General features: G+C 41.4%; 7 protein-coding genes across 7 annotated transcripts; 3 read left to right on the plus strand and 4 right to left on the minus strand.

Moving 5' to 3' along the window:
• Window positions 1–372: 372 nt before the first annotated feature.
• On the plus strand, window positions 373–1,411 carry I206_103349 (uncharacterized protein; the record flags this gene model as incomplete). Its single annotated transcript, XM_019153414.1, has 4 exons — window positions 373–660; window positions 769–904; window positions 974–1,179; window positions 1,298–1,411. 4 exons carry the CDS (start codon window positions 373–375, stop codon window positions 1,409–1,411), a joined length of 744 nt encoding a protein of 247 aa, XP_019013575.1.
• Window positions 1,412–1,767: 356 nt separating this feature from the next.
• Window positions 1,768–3,393, minus strand: I206_103350 (uncharacterized protein; the record flags this gene model as incomplete). The annotated part of the gene is made up of 3 exons (XM_019153413.1): window positions 1,768–2,599; window positions 2,678–3,028; window positions 3,107–3,393. The coding sequence occupies 3 exons, from the start codon at window positions 3,391–3,393 to the stop codon at window positions 1,768–1,770; spliced, it is 1,470 nt and encodes a 489-aa protein (XP_019013574.1).
• Window positions 3,394–4,191: 798 nt separating this feature from the next.
• On the minus strand, window positions 4,192–5,983 carry I206_103351 (tubulin alpha-1A chain; the record flags this gene model as incomplete). Its single annotated transcript, XM_019153412.1, has 9 exons — window positions 4,192–4,320; window positions 4,376–4,755; window positions 4,806–4,864; window positions 4,919–5,077; window positions 5,134–5,449; window positions 5,510–5,720; window positions 5,776–5,831; window positions 5,886–5,904; window positions 5,966–5,983. The coding sequence occupies 9 exons, from the start codon at window positions 5,981–5,983 to the stop codon at window positions 4,192–4,194; spliced, it is 1,347 nt and encodes a 448-aa protein (XP_019013573.1).
• Window positions 5,984–6,775: 792 nt separating this feature from the next.
• I206_103352 (uncharacterized protein) lies at window positions 6,776–8,543 on the minus strand (the record flags this gene model as incomplete). The annotated part of the gene is made up of 10 exons (XM_070202731.1): window positions 6,776–6,867; window positions 6,926–7,141; window positions 7,201–7,344; window positions 7,398–7,513; window positions 7,626–7,646; window positions 7,698–7,837; window positions 7,891–7,979; window positions 8,024–8,332; window positions 8,398–8,453; window positions 8,524–8,543. 10 exons carry the CDS (start codon window positions 8,541–8,543, stop codon window positions 6,776–6,778), a joined length of 1,203 nt encoding a protein of 400 aa, XP_070058832.1.
• A 2,080-nt stretch (window positions 8,544–10,623) lies between these two features.
• On the plus strand, window positions 10,624–13,855 carry I206_103353 (uncharacterized protein; the record flags this gene model as incomplete). The annotated part of the gene is made up of 13 exons (XM_070202732.1): window positions 10,624–10,653; window positions 10,708–11,004; window positions 11,046–11,127; window positions 11,212–11,257; window positions 11,704–11,914; window positions 12,006–12,074; window positions 12,128–12,487; window positions 12,616–13,054; window positions 13,108–13,213; window positions 13,265–13,351; window positions 13,405–13,463; window positions 13,517–13,584; window positions 13,661–13,855. The coding sequence occupies 13 exons, from the start codon at window positions 10,624–10,626 to the stop codon at window positions 13,853–13,855; spliced, it is 2,049 nt and encodes a 682-aa protein (XP_070058833.1).
• A 477-nt stretch (window positions 13,856–14,332) lies between these two features.
• Window positions 14,333–16,026, minus strand: I206_103354 (uncharacterized protein; the record flags this gene model as incomplete). The annotated part of the gene is made up of 2 exons (XM_019153409.1): window positions 14,333–15,520; window positions 15,571–16,026. 2 exons carry the CDS (start codon window positions 16,024–16,026, stop codon window positions 14,333–14,335), a joined length of 1,644 nt encoding a protein of 547 aa, XP_019013570.1.
• Window positions 16,027–17,421: 1,395 nt separating this feature from the next.
• Window positions 17,422–18,350, plus strand: I206_103355 (uncharacterized protein; the record flags this gene model as incomplete). The annotated part of the gene is made up of 5 exons (XM_019153408.2): window positions 17,422–17,496; window positions 17,558–17,662; window positions 17,740–17,810; window positions 17,942–17,984; window positions 18,039–18,350. 5 exons carry the CDS (start codon window positions 17,422–17,424, stop codon window positions 18,348–18,350), a joined length of 606 nt encoding a protein of 201 aa, XP_019013569.2.
• Window positions 18,351–18,588: the final 238 nt, after the last annotated feature.

Raw genomic sequence — 18,588 nt, forward strand, 5'->3', positions numbered from 1 at the left:
AAGAAGCTATGACATGAACCGTTATTGAGTTAATGAGAATGACGACTAAGATGTTGTGGAATAGGTGTTGAATGCGAATCATCCCCCTTCCTCCTTCACTAATACCCTTATAGGGTCTACTCGATTAAATCACCTGGAATGCGCGTGTCAGACTAATAGTACCGTATTGCCGCCTTAGTGGCATTCTTATTCTGATGTTATTTCTGATCGGTGACCTCCACTTTAATCGTTGCTCATTTATTTTTATTTTGAAAAGTTGCTTGACCGGAAATCAAAGGTTTGGTTTAATCACTGAATATTAAGCAAGATAATCAATCATCTTCACATACACCTACACCCTTTCTTTAGTAACCTCAGAAAAGCTTCGTCAAAATGCCAAGATCAAGAAGATCTAAGATAACGACTTTGTCAAAAACTCCTGTTAGATCAACAAAAGCTTCAAAACAAGCTTTGGTTAATGAAATTCAAGCTACAATAGATAAATATGATCATCTTTGGATTTTTAGTGTAGGAGATATGAGAAATGAAGGTTTAAAAGAAGTTAGATCTCAATGGAGAGGAACAGGTAGATTTTTCTTTGGTAAAGGAAAAGTTATGGCAAAAGCATTAGGAGAAACTCCTGAAACAGAATATCAAGAAGGTTTAAGTAATATTGCTAAAGTGAGTTTCATATTTATTTCGCCTTCCTCGTATTAATGATGCTCTTCATACAATTGAGAAATAAAGTAACGAATATAGAACTGATTATATGCAATCTTACTTGTATAGAGGCTGAAAGGTCAAATTGGTCTTTTCTTCACTTCTCATCCAGTTGATGAAACTAAAGAATGGTTCGAATCTTGGTCAAAACAAGAATATGCAAGGATGGGTGCTAGATCAACAGCAGAAATCTCATTACCAGCTGGTAAGTTGATTAATCCATAAATCATTGAAAAATAACGTCAATGATATTGATTTTTTGATTCGGTATTAGGTCCAATCTTAACACCTTATAATGAACAACAATCAGGTGATCCTTTCCCACATTCAATGGAACCTCAATTACGTGCTTTAGGTTTATCAACATCTTTAATTAGAGGTGTACCTTCTTTAAATAATCCTCATATACTTTGTAAAAATGGTGAAAAATTATCAAGTGAAAAATGTAGAATTTTAAAATTATTAGCTATTCAAATGGCTGTGAGTTGTTTTTTTTTTCTTTTTTTTTTACTAACTTTTATATTCTCATCCAATTTCTGTTCATCATTTGGATGATGATAATAAAGCTCATAAGCTGATTGTTTTGATTTACATTTAGGAATTTAAAATAATATTAGGTTCAAGATGGTCAAAAGAACAAGGTTTCGTACAAGGTAAAGAATTAGATAAAGTTGAAAGTGATAATGAAGTAAATGATATGGATGAAGATTAAAATCAATCTTCGAAACAAATTTACTTTAATTCCTTGCTTTTATATTATTATATATCACGTTTTCTTTTGTTCTGGATTTTCGCATTGGCATCTATGACTATTGCATGTAATACATACATACATATATAACTTGTTATGAATCTCATGGTATATACCCAAATTACTACAAATGAATATGATTCGAGACAAAAGTTGAAAAGCATGACAATTACAATGTGAAATTTTCCAAATTAACAAAAGATATTAAGCAAGATAAAAACAAATAAAGTGATTAAAAATATTTTCGATTTAACAGATTTACGAAATTACTTCTTTAATCATACAACCTATTTAGCCAAATATTTTGAGGATTAATTTCATTGTCCACCTATACCAATATGTTCTTCACCTAATATTGCAGCTAAACCTCCTAAAGCAGCAACATTACCATGACCTGAATTAATTGATCTTGTTAAATGATATTTTAATCCATTAGCTTGTTTATAAACTTTACCACATCCTTCAATTGGACATGGAAAACGTTTTTCACTATCAGGATCATCTGCTGAAACTTCTTCTCTTGCAGCTCTTTCAGCTTTCTTTTGTGCTTTTCTAATTGCTTTAGCTTGAATTTGTTCAGGTGTTAAATAACCTCCTACTCCTACAGATCCAGATCCAGTTCCAGTTGAATTTGAATTTGTTGAAGAAATTATACTACCTGGAGTTGGTGGAGCATAAGATAATAAACTAGGTGGAACACATTGAGGTTGTTGTGAAGAATTTGATGTATTTGTTAATTGTGGTCTAAATGCAGCTGCCCATGGATTTGATGCCATACCTCCTACTACATTATTAGGTATATTACGTTGAATAGGATGTTGGTGTTGATGTTGTGATGGATGTGGATGATAATTTGGTGTAGAAGGATATTGTGTAGGTTCATCCATATCCATTTCAATATCCATCATACCAGGTGGTTGAGGTACATCACTTTGATGATGATGTTGTCCATTACCACTTAAAGAAGTTGGTGTAGGCGGTATACCTTGTACACCATATGAATTGATATTTCGATCAGGTATTGGTTGTTGGGATTGTTGCTGTTGTTGTTGTTGAGAAGTTTGTAAATTCGAATTCATTGAATTTTGAGCTGCATTTATAGCTGCCATTCTTACATCAGGTGCTAAATTAGCATGTTCTTCTTCATAGCTATATATAATTAGAATCCAAAAAAAATTTAGTCAATCTCACTAAATTATACAAAATAAAAAAGGAATTTTTACTTACTGCTCAAGCAATTCATGAAGACCATTCAATTTTTTTCCACAACAACTAAAATCCCTAACGTATCTAGCTTCCAATTCTCTATCACGACTATTCAAACTAGTACCAAATTGTCCCATACTACCTACAAAACTACCTGATCCTAATGAACCCCAATGAGGTGGTGATATGCTCATTCCCATATTATTTAAATTATTTCCCATATAAGAACCTGGTTGTTGTTGATTAGATGAAATTCCTAATGCTATAGCTGAGAAAGGTAAATTTGGACCATAAGAAGAAGGATGAAATCCTGAATGAGGATTTGAGGAAAGTGATGAATTTGCATATGCTCCAGGAGGTGAAGATCCCATACTAAAAATGGAATTAATATACATTTAGCAAAAAAATCATCCCAATTCTAAACCATTATCAAAATAATTTAAAACTCACTCTAAATCATTCATATCACCTCCTTTAGACTTCATCAGAGCACTTAGGTTACTAACTGGTCCACCGCCACTCCCTCCACTAGTACTTCCACTCCCATTTTCCCATCTTGATGGTCCACCACCTTGAGCTCCGTAATTTGGTCCTCCACCTCCGTTGTAGCTTGTCTGCCGAGGGAAACTACCTCCATTATGTTGATATTGTCGATTAGGAGAAGCTGATGAACTCGATGGAATTAATAGAGGTTGTTGAGATCCCCCTTGACCAGGGATAGTCGTTGAATAAGGCATAATTTGATTGAAATTTCCAAGTTTGTCGTTACCTATCGGAAGTAACGACTATGTTCCTATACTCCTCTGCGATTCTCACAGAGTCATATACAATTGATTAGGATACGTATCGAATATACCTGTCTCACGACCTGTATGATTGGTAATGGTAAGCTGTGTGGAGGCCGAAAGGGTAATATTGCGCAAATGATCGACCAATTTGGAGTACTGACGAGCTTTCTAATCACCTCAATAATATTGAAAGTGTATAATTGGTTTATCTGGGATGTTTCAAGTTGTATGTTGGTGTAACAAGTATAATATATAGATGAGGTGATCATAGATCTATCACCTGTTGTTTGTAATCACTAATTCCGGATCTGAAAGAGTCGGCTCAAAACATTCAAATTGCCCGATCAGGAAATATTGATCAGTCAGTCACTGGGTATGTTATCATTATCACTATACGGCACGTCTATGCTCGTACTCCCGTCTTAAGCTTGGCGAGCGTTCCTTGTTGTGATGATGCAATGTGACAATCCAACCCGAAATAAGGCAGGACGATATTGTGATCTTTTCAATCGTAAGATTTCCATAACATCAGGAATTAAAAGCGTAAAGAAGAAAGGATATTAGAAAGGAATGGAATAGATAAGATACGGGGTGTCAGGTTTTAGATAACTAGCTAGTCATTGAATTGGTAAAAGAAAATGGAGGTATATTTCACAATAAAAAGACCTTTTGGAAAAGCGTTCTCAGTCTGTCTATCCGCCCAGAAAAAATCCCTTATTCTGTTTTTCTTCGATTATTCAAGCCAATCTAGTATTCACCCTCTTCCTCTTCAACATCGACAGAGTCGATTCCAACTTCCTCGTAATCTTTCTCCAAAGCTGCCAAGTCTTCTCGTGCCTCAGAGAATTCACCTTCTTCCATACCTTCACCAACGTACTATCATGAGGAATCAGCAACAGCTCGTTGTAAACAGTTTACGGAATATACTCACCCAGTGGACGAATGCTCGCTTAGAGTAGAGCAAGTCGAATTTGTTGTCGAGACGAGCCCATGCAGTAGCGATGGAGGTAGTGTTGGAAAGCATACAAAGGGATCGCGAGACTTTGGCGAGATCACCACCTGGAACGAGAGCAGGAGGTTCGTTACAGATACCAAGTTTGAAACCAGTAGGACACCAGTCGACGAATTGGATGGTACGCTTGGTTCGGACGTTGGCGACAGCGGCGTTGACATCCTTGGGGACAACATCTCCTCGGTAAAGTAAACAACAGGCCATGTATTTTCCTTGTCTAGGGTCACATTTGACCATCTGGTTGTTGGACTCGAAACAAGAGATGGTCATCTCAGATACGGAGTTGGATTCGTGGAAGGCTAAGCCCAATGTCAGTCATGTCTTTGTGCAACCTCCCTGCGTGACTCACCCTTCTCAGCGGATACGACTGGGGCGTAGGTGGCGAGAGGGAAATGGATTCGAGGGAATCTATAACAAAGTTAGCTTGTTGACTGCCAAGCATGAAGTGCGGTTTTTACTCACGGTACCAAGTTAGTTTGGAATTCGTTCAAATCGACGTTAAGGGAACCATCGAATCTAAGAGAAGCAGTGATGGACGATACGACTTGAGCGATCAATCTGTTAAGGTTTGTGAACGATGGGGAGGTGATACCCAAGTTTCTTCGGCAGATGTCATATATGCTGCGTTTAGGTGTTAGCTCAGAGTCGATAAACCTGCTAATAGATCAATAACTCACGCTTCGTTGTCAACCATGAATGAACAATCAGAGTGTTCAAGGGTGGTGTGGGTTGTCAAGACGGAGTTGTAAGGTTCAACGACAGAAGTAGACATCTTGGGGGCGGGGTAGACAGAGAATTCGAGTTTGGATTTCTTTCCGTAATCAGTTGAAAGTCTTTCCATCAAAAGAGCTCCGAAACCTGAACCTGTTCCACCACCGAAAGAGTGGAAGACGAAGAAACCTTGAAGACCTGAACAGTTATCGGCGAGTTTTCGAACTTGATCAAGTACGTTGTCAACAAGCTCTTTTCCAATGGTGTAGTGACCACGAGCGTCTTCAATCGGTCCCGAAGTTAGCTTTAGTTCCTGTGGCGCAAATCAAAATGAAAGCTCACAATTGTTCGCAGCATCTTCTTTACCAGTGATCATAGTTTCAGGGTGGAAAAGACTTCGGTAAGTACCAGTTCTAACTTCATCAACTACATTTGGTTCGAGATCAACGTAGAGAGATCTTGGAACATGTTTTCCACTACCGGTCTCAGAGAAGAAAGTAGAGAATCCATCATCACCACCGTGAGGAGAACCCTCAATGAGTCTTCCATCGGGCTGTCGTCCACTAAGTCAGTCAAGCTGGAAGGAACAGCAAATAACAGATACTTACGCTCAAACCGTGTTCCAGGGTGTAAAGCTCCCAACAAGCATTACCGATTTGAACACCTATCAAAACCTTGAATAAACATCCTCTTCATCACTCCAGAGACTTTTACATACCAGCTTGACCAACGTGAACCTGAGAGCCAAGATATGTTAGTCACATCGTATATGTCGACGAGGAGTGATATCTGACTCACACTGATAACCTCTCGCATTTTGCTTTATTGCTGTTTGATTGGAATTTGAAAGGGTTAGTTATCGAAAAGAAGAAATAAGTCGACTATGAATAATTGTTTTGTTTGAACATTGAGTGATAGAGCAGCAATGAGTGAGAGATGCGATATAGATAACATATATTGAATGTTGAATGTGAATATCGAAAGAGTATTTATTGTTTGAAAAGGGGATTGTGCGTTGATGATCCACAAATTATTAGCTTTGTCCGTCTGACCTCAACTCGCGCGAACGTAGTCTCAATTATGACTTACACAGAAAAGGACTGACAGGTGTTGTTCAAGAGAGTTGAGATTGATGGTGTGGTCGATGATAAGGAATGTCAATAGTTGAATTGAATAAAGTATAATCGATAGAAGTGAGGGATTAATTTCTTTTGTTAGTTTACTTGTTGTTAGACGTGGTTGACGCGCCCAACGACTTAGCCCTTTTAAGACGCGCTCAACACCATTACTCAAAACCACGCTTGGACCTATTACTTCCGGACCTATACGGCATTTCATATCATGTGGCACTCAGTGAGAATCGTATATTACGTATGCATCATGCAGATATCTGTCTCGTTTCATACCCCTATTTCGCCTGCTCTCGACCTTGCTTCTACACAACACATCGCAAGATCCCGCAGGGGGCTATCGAGAAGCACATATGCCTCTTAGCTTGACGCCCTTCTCGCTTTGACCTTGAAGTCCGCCCCTCGTCCACCAGGAGTGCGTCTATCTATAGCTATCCATATAAGTCCTGATGCTTCATCTCTATTTTGGGATGATCATTCAGCAGCGTTGCAGCAACCAGTTCCGCCAATCCGCAAGCACTCTTTGACGTTTCTCATCATCCGCTTCATCAATACCGACCTTCATCATAACTGTGGGGAACGTTTTTCAGTGTACACTAAACGAAAAGTTTTGATAAATGACACTAACTATGTTCGTACCCGTCGTATATTTGTATTTCCTTGTCTGTATTAGGCAACCTGTCAAATAGTTTGAGAGTACCAAGATGAGAAGTCGCTCTATCTTTATTTCCATGTATCAATCTTATTGGTACATCAATCTCTGAAGCCCTTTTTTCTAATTCCGTCATAGCTTCAACTGCTGCTATTCCAGTTCCTATTCTAAGTAATCCATGATAGCACAACGCTACCATATCAAATGTTTAACAAAAGCTTCATAAGTAAGAAGAGAAACAAAAAGCTTACGATCAGAATCAAAGTCTTCTTCGACTCTCGGATCGTCCGATACGTTTCCTCTGACACCTTTTACGAAAGGTAAAGGACCAGCAATAAAAGATATTGCTCTCCCTATATATTCTAAAAATTTCGAAGGTCTCGATTCTTTAGATACTAAATAATCGGTCAACTCATGATTCCGCGCCAAAAAATAAAAAATAACTAACCTTCCACCATTGGACAAATGACGAAAGCTCCTGCTATATCTATTCGTACTTTCTCTTCCTTTTTACTTCTTTCGAGATTATCATAACCTTTCCCCTGATCTTCTTCAGGCAATGTGCTATCCGGTTGAGTCGCCTGTGAAGCCACTTCTGTCGCTGACAATGTAGGAGGATATTTCAAAAGGTAGTAAAGGCTAATGATTAGCTCAACTTCAAACAGGAGCGACTTACACAGTCCATCCACCCATAGATCTACACGATTATCAGTAATCTGTTTACATCTCAATTGAAAAAGGGACTTACGCTCCACACAAGAACACCTTTCTTTGATCTCTACCTTTCGCTAGATCTTGCTGAACTACGTCTGTTAAGACTACATGTAAAGCAGAAGGTAATAAAATTAGAGAGGGCAAGTAAGAATGTACGCCGGTTGATCGACCGTACTAAATCAAATAAATCAGCAGACTGATGACGGATTTGCGAATTTCGAACTTACAGATGGTAAATCAGGTATGATCACTCTGAAACCAGCTTTAAGAAAATGATGAACATGAGGTGTGTACCTTAATCCATAATCACCCAATCCTGAAGATTATCAGTAAGATCATTCCTGTTTGATTGTAACTCACCATGAGCTAAGATTATATCTTTTCCTAATCCTTTACCACTTCCTTCCCAACCTCCTTTAGGTTGTTCTTTCAATTCCCAAGTACTATAAAATACCCATCTACCACCAAGTTGTAGTCCTCGATAGATTTCATCCTCAGTTAGATTTACATCTTCAGCATGAATGATTTGAGTAGTATCGTAGGCTTCGTGCTTATCTGCAAATGAGTTGAACGGTCTTAAGAAAACTCTTCGGTATCGGTGTGTTACTGCAGGATCATCGATGAGGATACGATGTGGTGGATGAGGAGGCAAAGTATACCTTCCATAGGCTATAAGCCAGTCAGCTATAATTCGGTTTTCGGGAAAATTTGTTTGGTCGCGGTGAATCACTCACTTGGATCAGGTACTTTGTAGAATCCAGCATTGACAAAGTACGGCTCGATCAGCTCCCTAAATGAATGAAAACAGATCTATCTTGAGCTTTGACTATGGCTTGGTCACATGATATGATGTCGCTTACCAACTGGGACTTTGGGGCATGATCGTTCGAATTGATGGCGCAAATAAAAGGGGATGATCAGAATGTTCAGAGTAGTGAAAGGTTGACGATAGCGAAATATCGAATGACTTCAGTTAACCGTATTGATTAACCGTATTACCGGCCGGAGCACGCCGAGACTTTTAAGGATATGAGATGGCAGTGCTCAAAGGAGTGATCTCGCGACTGTCAGCACAGGCCTATTGAGCTAAAGCATGAAAGATTTGAGTTGTAGTCCAGACAGGATGCTGAACATGCACTTTTGACGTGCGCCGTGTCTCATGTAGATGGGAAGGGATCTAACGGTGAAATGCGATCAAATCCAACTTTATTCGTCTCTCCGAAACGGATACAGATGGGGTTTACCAACATCCTTTAACAACGAGGAGGAGGCATTTCCTCTCTCATCAAAAAGTATAGATCGACGACCATATGATACTAGACTGAGTTGATCGGAGATGCATTGAGGAAAAAGGCCATATGCATTCAATCAGGTGGTAAGAAATATATATCCGAGTTTGTGGATTAATTTCGGATGATTTTCCTAATAGTAGGGTAATAAAGTATGTGTGTATTGCATCATTTCACACTTTATTCACTAAGGAATTACAACGTGTTTATAGTTAATTAGCTCCAAAATCATCCCAATTTATACCCCGCATTTATAATTCATTAGATTAAAACAAAACCTTGCATTAAGTTATTATATTCTTACGGTACACTTCTCTTGATTTCTATAAGCATATTCATCCTTCATCTACACCATATACCCATCATCCAAACATCAATTCTCCAGTAGCATCTCATTTTGGTGAACTCCCAAGTTGAGGAACCAACAAAGAACGCTTAGCTCATCGAGAAAGTACTCAAGTCTCAAACCTCCACCTTATCGTAACCCCCTTGATAAAGTACCTAGCTCTGATACAGCAAGTTGCTAAAGTCAACCTTCATTTGCTTTGCGCTTCTTTAATTCGAACGAACATACGACTAAGGGAACTCTCTTTTCCCAGACGTATTGTGAGTGTGACTGCTCGCAAACGACAACAAAGAACTCTGAGATTCGCGTTTCGAACCAGTGGAGATGAGTTTCATAGAGCTGACATCGCTTTCGTCGCAGCATCATCGACAATACTGGAGACCGACTGATAGTATACAATCATCTCACTACTACCAATACGATCTACTCAGACTAGGAGTGTCGCCACATCGCCATTGATACCTCATCAGGTGAGTGAACCGTATCCCAGCTCTTATGCTTCATTCCCCATTGTGATTATACTATTCCCCTTCCGAAAATCTGTCTGTCCATCATGCTCAGCATGATCTGCTTCTGGGACGGCCTTCGCATCATACGATCTTCTTGTGTGGTCTGGACTCATCCTTTCAACTCAATCAACAAATTTGTGATCCGAGGAACTTGTAGATCATTTAGTCAGACGACCAATTCCTCCTTTATGATTTCACAAATATCCCCACCTCGTTTTCCATATTCGTCGGACCAAACTATTTTTGTGACCCACACTCGATCAACTAAGACTACCTCTCACCTGATTCGACCATTCTCATCCTTTCTCCCTCCAAGGTAAAACACATTCGTTGTCATGTTTTGCTTCCTTGTAATGGCTTCGTATAGTTCGGTGATCCCCAATATCTGAATGGTTCATTGAACCTTCTCCGTCTTGACCAGACCTCTATCTCCATTCACAACGTATGCTTTGTAATTCGCTAGGAGTCATCTCATTGATCTAGTCATCTTTGTATATTCGTAATTCCGTTGGATTCCCCTTCGTCTGAACCTTCTTGCTTCCTTCATCGTCTTCGTACTTTCTTTTGTATATTCTGGAGGTGCGACGACTACGAGCTCATACAGTTTCACATGACTATAGGCCTTCGCGCAATATTTTGCTCTCAATCTTTTCCTTTCAACGATCCTCATCGCTTAAAGTTCGAATCTCCATCGCTTCCATTTACTCATAATTTATAATTTATAAAGATTATAAGTCTCTTCTGTCGTGAGAAAGAGCATCACCATAACGACATCGCCTCTAAATCACCCAAACCTATCAAGGCATCTGCTCCGGTATGTCTGCTGTTCAAGATAATAAAGCGACGGTGAGTTGGCGATCTCAATTAGAGAGTTCTTGGTCGATGCTTAATTTGTGATAGCTGCCGGTACCCAAAAACCTCCTTTTCATCGAACACGATGTTCCGTCTTCAACAGCCGCTTCAGCCTCGACAACTCCAACTGACCCCTCCATTGCCGACCCGCTTGCTGCTGTTGGTGCCGGCATCCCACCTCCCGCTCCCCAAACTAACGGTGCAACTAGTCCACCAGTCGCCAATCTCGCCCAAAGAGTCGGAAAACTTGGCCTTACGGAGACAAAGCTTCCAGATGTACACGCTGAGCCGCACGAGTATTATGGAGGAGCTGAGGTGTGGACTAGAGCTAGGACATTCAGCAACGTAAGTTCAGATATAGTATGACTAAGCTGATTTTGTACTAGTCTGGTGTAGCTGGAACTACCAAAAGACGTCCAGCTGAGATGAGCGGAGAGAAGATCTCGCGAAACCGACGACTGTCACATGGTAAGTCGAAAGCTCAATAGCACTTTGGCTAATCAACAGATGAAATCACTGCATCCGCTCCTCGACGATTCCTCATTGACGTAGAAGAAACGATGCGAGTTGTGCTCGAACAGGAAGATACTGATAGAAAGTAAGTGAACCCCAAAGAAGAACATCGCTGATTCGCTCAGTTTTCAAATTTCGATATACGATTCTGGTCCCAAGTTACTGTCTCTTGGGACAGCAAGCTCCAACGCCCATAAAGCATTCGATATTCGTGGTACATACATGCTTTCCAATTTATTACAAGAATTAGCTCTTGCAAGAGATTATGGTAGAAAGCGTATCGTACTCGACGAGGCACGTCTCGCCGAGAATCCCGTTGATCGTCTTTCTCGAATGATCAAAAACTCTTTCTGGAATGCCTTGACAAGAAGGATTGATGCTGAGGGATTAGAAGTCGCCTGTGCCGATCCGAAGAATCGAAGTCAACACACCAAAGCAAGAATCTATATTCCGCACGGAGAGAACGAGATGGCCGAGCATTATCGACAAATGTGAGTACAATACGAGGAAGAGCTAAGCTGACTTGTTCAGTGCTCGTGAAAAACCAAACCTTAACCTTACAGTGGAAATACTGCCGGAAAAATGCGACGATCCGGCCTTTGTCAAGAGCTTGAACGATAAGCCAGGTATTCTGGCTCTAGCAATGGACAGGAAGGTGGACAAGGAAGGAAAAGTCAAGCTCGAAGCTTTGCCTTTCATCGTACCTGGAGCTAGATTCAACGAGAAATACGGGTGGGATAGTGTGAGTGTACGAATAGCGTAGGATAGGGCTAATCTTGTAGTACTTCATGGCTTTGGGATTACTGGTGGACGGCAAAATCGATATCGCTAAGAGTATCGTCGAACATTGTATTTTCGAGATCAAGCATTATAACAAAGTGCTGAATGGAAACCGATCTTATGTGAGTGATCCGCTTCAAGTATAAGCAGCAGAATTAAACTCCTCGCCGTTCAGTACCTCGCCCGATCTCAACCACCTTTCCTCACCGATCTCGCTTTGCAAATCTACAATCAGCTTGACCGCTCGCAAAAGGAGGAGAACAAATCATGGTTGAAACGAGTTGTCCAAGCTTCGATCAAGGAGTATCACTCCTATTGGATGTCTGTACCTTCGCTTGATCCAGCTTCCGGCTTGTCCAGATATCGACCAGTCGGTCTCGGTATTCCACCTGAAACCGAAGCTACCCATTTCACCCACATTCTCCAACCTTACGCCCAGAAGCTCGGTATTTCAGTCAACGAGTATATCGATGGCTATAACAACCTCACTATCGCTGAGCCGGAATTAGACGAATATTTCATGCATGATCGAGGCGTGAGAGAGTCGGGTCATGACACCTCTTACCGATTAGATAGAAAGTGCGGAGACCTTGGAACCGTTGACTTGAACTCCTTGTTGTATAAGGTGAGTACAGCTTACTGAGAGGCACCGCTGACAGTCAGTATGAATTCGATATCGCTTCTGCTATAGACGTTGCATTTGACGGAGAGATGAATATTGAAGAGGAGTTTCCACTCTCACCTTGGCCAATTACTGTGGAAGCATTCGCAGAAGGTGCACCAAGAGAATCTTCAACTGCTACCAGACAAACGAGCAAACACTGGTTTGAACGAGCCGCGAGAAGAAAGGAGATCATGGACGAACTCTGCTGGAATGACGGATACGGAATGTACTTCGACTACGATACCAAGGCCAAGAAGCAAGCTCGATACGAATCTGCTACTACTCTTTGGCCATTGTGGGCTGGTTGCGCATCTGAGACTCAAGCATTGAAACTCGTCAGACATGCTCTGCCTAAATTAGAAGTTGCCGGAGGTCTTGTCTCTGGTACAGAGGAATCAAGAGGTATCATCTCCTTGGACAGACCGAATCGACAGTGGGGTAAGTGCAGCTGATCCTTCATACGTACACCTGTGGCTGATATAGCATATCAGATTACCCTTACGCTTGGCCACCTCATCAGATCATGGCTTGGGTTGGTCTCGAAAGATATGGTTTCGTGGATGATGCCGCCAGATTAGCTTACAGATGGATCTACATGTGAGCGATTTCACGACACTCAAGTAACTGGCAGCTGACCCATTGCGAAAGGATGACACTTTCTTTCGTCGATTTCAACGGTATTGTTCCAGAAAAATTCGACGCGGTCGAGCTCAGTCATATGGTTGATGCGGAATAGTGAGCATACTCGTACGCGATGAATTGGATGACTATACTGATATTCCCGGCAGTGGTAACCAGGGTACTGAATTCAAGTATGTCCCAAGAGAAGGTTTCGGATGGATGAACTGTAAGTCGCTGTTGCCCAAATACTACCAAGCTTGGCTGATCACTCATTCGTAGCTGCCTACCAAATTGGTCTTCAATGTCTTTCGACCGGTATGCGACGAGCGGTTGCCAACTGTGTACCTGTGAGTCAAGCTCAGTATCCCCTTGCTGTAACAAGCGTTTGAGTGGTTGGCATGATACTGACCCTAACGTCTTCAGCCATGGGTATTTTTCAACCTTCCTGCCCCAGATTTCTCTTCTGCCAAAAAGAGAAGAGCCGAAAGAGAAGCGAGAGAAGCAGAAGCGGCCGCTTCAGGACACGGTGGTGCCCCCAAGCTTGAAGTTCATCATGATCCACCTTCACTCGAAGAAGCTGTTGCAAAACTCAAGCTTGAATTGGGCCATTCCCAATAAGGGTCTCATCAGAATTCTCAAGAAGTTAATCATGTAAGATATGTTATATAGAGTATAAATTGATTTGAAAGTGGTGTTAGATGTATTCTATGAGACTAATATCGAATCACGTCTATCTAATAATTTTTTCGTCTTTCTTCTCCAGCTTGAACAACTTCCGAACGTATATACAAATCAATTCTTCATTTCCTATTCTTTGTCAATACAGTACAACACAATCCATGTAATTTGAATACATAGCAAATACAATTTCTTTTGACTTGATTATGCATACGTAAATTAAAATCAAAGTTTTGAGCAAGATGCAATCACAAATAAATGAAAACATGAATACTCAGAAAGCGAGATGATAATCGCAGATAATACTATTCGTACTGATTATAATGGCTGGAATGCATGTGTACGTTTAAAGGCTACAATCGAATATAATGTGTATTGTGATGATACTGAAAACAACATGGAATAATCTAAGGTATTTTACAAATTATGATCTGACTTTCTCGATTTACGAATTTCTAATAATGCTTCATCTGTCCACCCTAATTGATCTTCTCCTTTTGATGTTGGTATAATTTGTGCAGTAGTAATTGTTGGCACTTTAGCTGAACGTGGAGATATAGGATTAGAATGAGTCTCCGAATGCTTAACTATAGATGGGTTTCTTGACACTACAGTTGAATTTGGTGCTGAAGGTATATTCAATGCTGTTTCTAATCGATGAGTTAACCCTCCAGAATTATCGTTTGGATCATTAGCGAAACGATTTTGAGCCATTGCAGGTGTATTATCCAAAGCAGGTGGACAAGGCGTTGAAGCTCTTTGTCCAGCAGATTCTGTACCTCCTCCAGAGCTTACTCGATCCAAACCGCCCGATGGACGGCGGAAACCGGGAATATGCTCCGAAGCTCGACGAAGAAAATTACCAATTCCACTGGATGAGGGTTGATGCCCCTCTTTGTCTTCGCCATCCGAATCAACAAAGACAGAGTTATCAAAAGCTGAACTGTGTCGACGAGGTCTGATTCGGCGTATAGGATTGACTTGTTTGGCTTTGGGTCCATAAAATACAGCATCGTCACTTCGCCATCCTGCAGATACAATTCTTTCTTGCTCTTCAACTGGTGCACTTTCATCACTCTCTTCATCTTCCGAATCTTCCGCTATAGCAATTGGCATTGGACTTCCTGCTCGCCCTTCACGAGGTCCAGCATCAGATAATCGGCCGTTTGGACTGTGTGAGATAGGTTTGGAAGATCGTTGACCACTTGATGAACGAGATCTTACAGGAGGGGGACTTCGATGACGAGAACATATTTTATCTTGACTAGGTGAAGTCTCGTCCACTCGGATGTGGCCTCGACCACGACGTGAAGGAGGGGGTAATAGAGCTGGTGCGGGTGCAGCTTGTTGGAATGGTATATATGTACCACCTATGTATCGCGGATGGTTTTCGAAATTGGTTGGTCTAGCAAAAGGGAAACGAGGATGAATTTGCGAGTCGCGGGAATCATCAGAATCGAATCCATCTTCTTCATCTTCCTGATACCCTTCATCTATATCTTCGTCATCTTCGTCATCAGAGATGGGCGAGAAAGCTCTATGGTCAGCTGTCGGTCCAGGATGATTGGGATGAGGCGCCACAGCGAATTTCAGAGCGTTTGAACGCTAGTCACTACATGTTAGCGAAAGCCACAAGGTTGATTTGTATGACTTACTGGAGGATGCTCAACCTCATCAGCCCATCCGATACGTTCACGTTTCTCTTCCACCTTTTCCAGTCTACTTGTTAACGTTTCCATTCCTCCGAGCCCAAGCCCGACATGCCCTTCGTCAGAAAGTCCGCTATTGCTTTCTCGCCTCAGGATTGATCCGCCTTGAAAAGCGGGGTTTTCTGGGGATTTGGCTTGTTGCAGTATACCATGGCCGGGCGCTCGAGGACTTGAGACGGCAGTGGAAGGAGTAGAGGAATGAGATGAGATTATTCCAGAAGTATGCATGTAAGGTTTTGTCGGTTTATGATCGGCGGACTGTATGAGGGCTGTGAGAAGGGAAATTGGTTGTGAGGAATTCATCTTTTCCTCGCCATCGGAATTGGAATGTATGTGTGGTGGATCATGGGATTGATCGGATACAGGTGTAAGGATTTGCGGCGACATTGGTGGTCGCGACATGTTGTTTAGTTAGTGTTTGATGGATGACCCAGATGTTGATGTGGGTATATATGGGTCACAAGATGTTTGATTATCCTTTATTGATGAATTTTTATTGTTTTTGTTTTAGTGACGCTTCAACTAGCTTGTAGGGTATTTAAAAATCATGCTAAAATGACACTAGGCTGTGTTTTATAGACCGGTCATCTTGGCATTGAGGTGGCGATACAACATCTTCAACCTAATTCACAAACGGATTTCAGACATATTGAGCATGACTTTGGAGGAAATGTAATGTTGCAGAGGATGAATTAGCAACCTGAAGAGAGAAAGAGAATGGGTAATTTGAGGGGATATTATGTTTAATTACGAGTGATCAGGATAGTCGCAATAATAAATATCAAATCAAGGGAAAACCACCTTGCATTAAAAGAGCAGCAAGCGTTAAGAGTACATGCTTAAGCCTGCAGCATTTACGTAACTGTCTCTATAAGCGTAACTATCCGCACTACTAAACAAAGATGACGTATTATAATTGTTCCTGTAATGTTCCCAATCTACCGAATGAACGGTGATTGCCGCCTCGGGGCGTCTGTTTTCAATAGTTTTACCTCCCACTTAGCGGTGTTGCAATCTTTTTTTCCAAACCAGCACCGCAATCAGGAGAGATACAGGACACAGGACGAAACAGATAATACACCTTGATTTCGTAGTCGATATGACAGGAAAAGAATGTGCAGCTGTTCGATCTGAACCTGGAGGCACATTACAGGAAGCATTGAGCGTAGTCGTTCCTCCAAGGCAATGATCAACCGTAACTGGAACACCATGATACCTTTTAAACATTACTGGCACTGTTCATAACATCGCTATTGATCTGCGAAGATACTCTTGGCTGTTGAAAGAAATTGCTCCCTCTCCTGCGTTGCCACAATCAGCATGTAACACAGCCTTAAACACACAATAATCGTTGTTGTTTGAATTTGATTTGACCCCGTCGGTTGAACGCGTCCTAAACAAACTTTGTTTGAATTGACGCGTGGTCTTTTTTATCTTGTCCTCCTCGCTTCTCCTTGTGTCGTAGTTTGACTTTGCATTTGACTCTGCCTTAGTAATTCCCACGTAAACATCCTGCGCAGCTTTTGTTCTTGTTAAGAAGACTTAGGTTATTGCTTGGTGAGCCCCATATTTATACAGGGTATTTGTACAATTCCCGCATGCACAAATTGGCAAATGAATTTCAATAAGTAAAGAATCCCCGATCGCTAGCAGAAAACTTATGGGCATACTAGTACTTGTTGGCACAAATTAAAAACATTTTACATCTAAATCTTTCTTGTTTTCTTCTATCTTTTCGCAACGACATATCTTGTATATACCTTAAAATTTCAATTATCAAACAGACTTTTAAACACCATGATGTTCCCTACCAAGCTTGCCGCTCTTTCTGCCTTTGTCGCCGCCGTTAACGCGCTTACCATCAACACCCCCGTAAGTTGATTTAGATAAGCAGCAAAACACAACAAGTCAGCTGATATGTTTCCGCATACAGGCCTCGTTGATCGAGTGTCAACCCGCTTCCATCACATTCTCTGGTGGTTCTGCCGCTCCTTACTATCTTGCCATTCTTCCTGGAGGTGAAGCCAGTGCCGCTGCTGTAAGTGTTTATTCCCCGTTGTTGGTTTTCGTCCCACAATGTCATCTCTCAATTCCGCTTACAAATACATTATACAGCTTGAGAACCTTCCCAACGCAGAAACTTCTCCTGTTACCTGGACTGTAGACATTGCTTCTGGCACTAACATGTGAGTTGATGGTGCTTCATCACTGAACGCAAACGCCATTGTCCCAGAAAACCCTTGCGTTACCCTAGCGCACCACTTCCAAAGCAGACCCTTACTTCTCTGCACCCGCGCTGACATTGCATCGTGAACAGAACCATCAGAATCACTGACGGATCAGGAAACATCGCGTATTCAGTAGGTCACTATATCTCAAAACAAGAGAATTTCGCTGACATGACCAACTTTCAGTCACCTGTCGTTATTCAAGCCGGTTCTTCTACCAGCTGTCTCGGTACCAACAGTGGTAGCAGCGCTTCGGCTTCAGCTTCCGGATCTACAGCTTCCGCTTCCGCTTCCGCTTCTGCTGCTGCCTCCTCTGCTGCTGCTTCCGGTTCAGCCAAAGCTTCATCTGCAGGAGCTTCCGGTTCAGCAACTGGCGCTGCTTCTTCTGCTTCTGCTTCTGCTTCTGCTAAATCCGCAGCTTACCTCACTAGAGGAAACGCTGGTGCAGCTGCCATCGTTATGGGTTTCGTCGCCACCGCCCTTAGGATTGTGGCTTAAGCTTGAGCACAGTCTTTGATGCCAAACAAATGATGCCTGTATATAGAAGGAGCATGGAAACGAAAGTACGACCCACTGTATACAAGTTACGCATACTCTATACGTTTTATGACGGACATTCCATAATATCATATGATTATATACTTTCTCTTATGAATTCTCTCATTACCTGCCATACACTACTCCGCGTAATCTGTATTTGGTCAAGCTTACATTCACATTTCAAACATTACTTAGT

Source organism: Kwoniella pini, chromosome 4 (assembly GCF_000512605.2).
Source record: "Kwoniella pini CBS 10737 chromosome 4, complete sequence".
NCBI lineage: Eukaryota > Fungi > Basidiomycota > Tremellomycetes > Tremellales > Cryptococcaceae > Kwoniella > Kwoniella pini.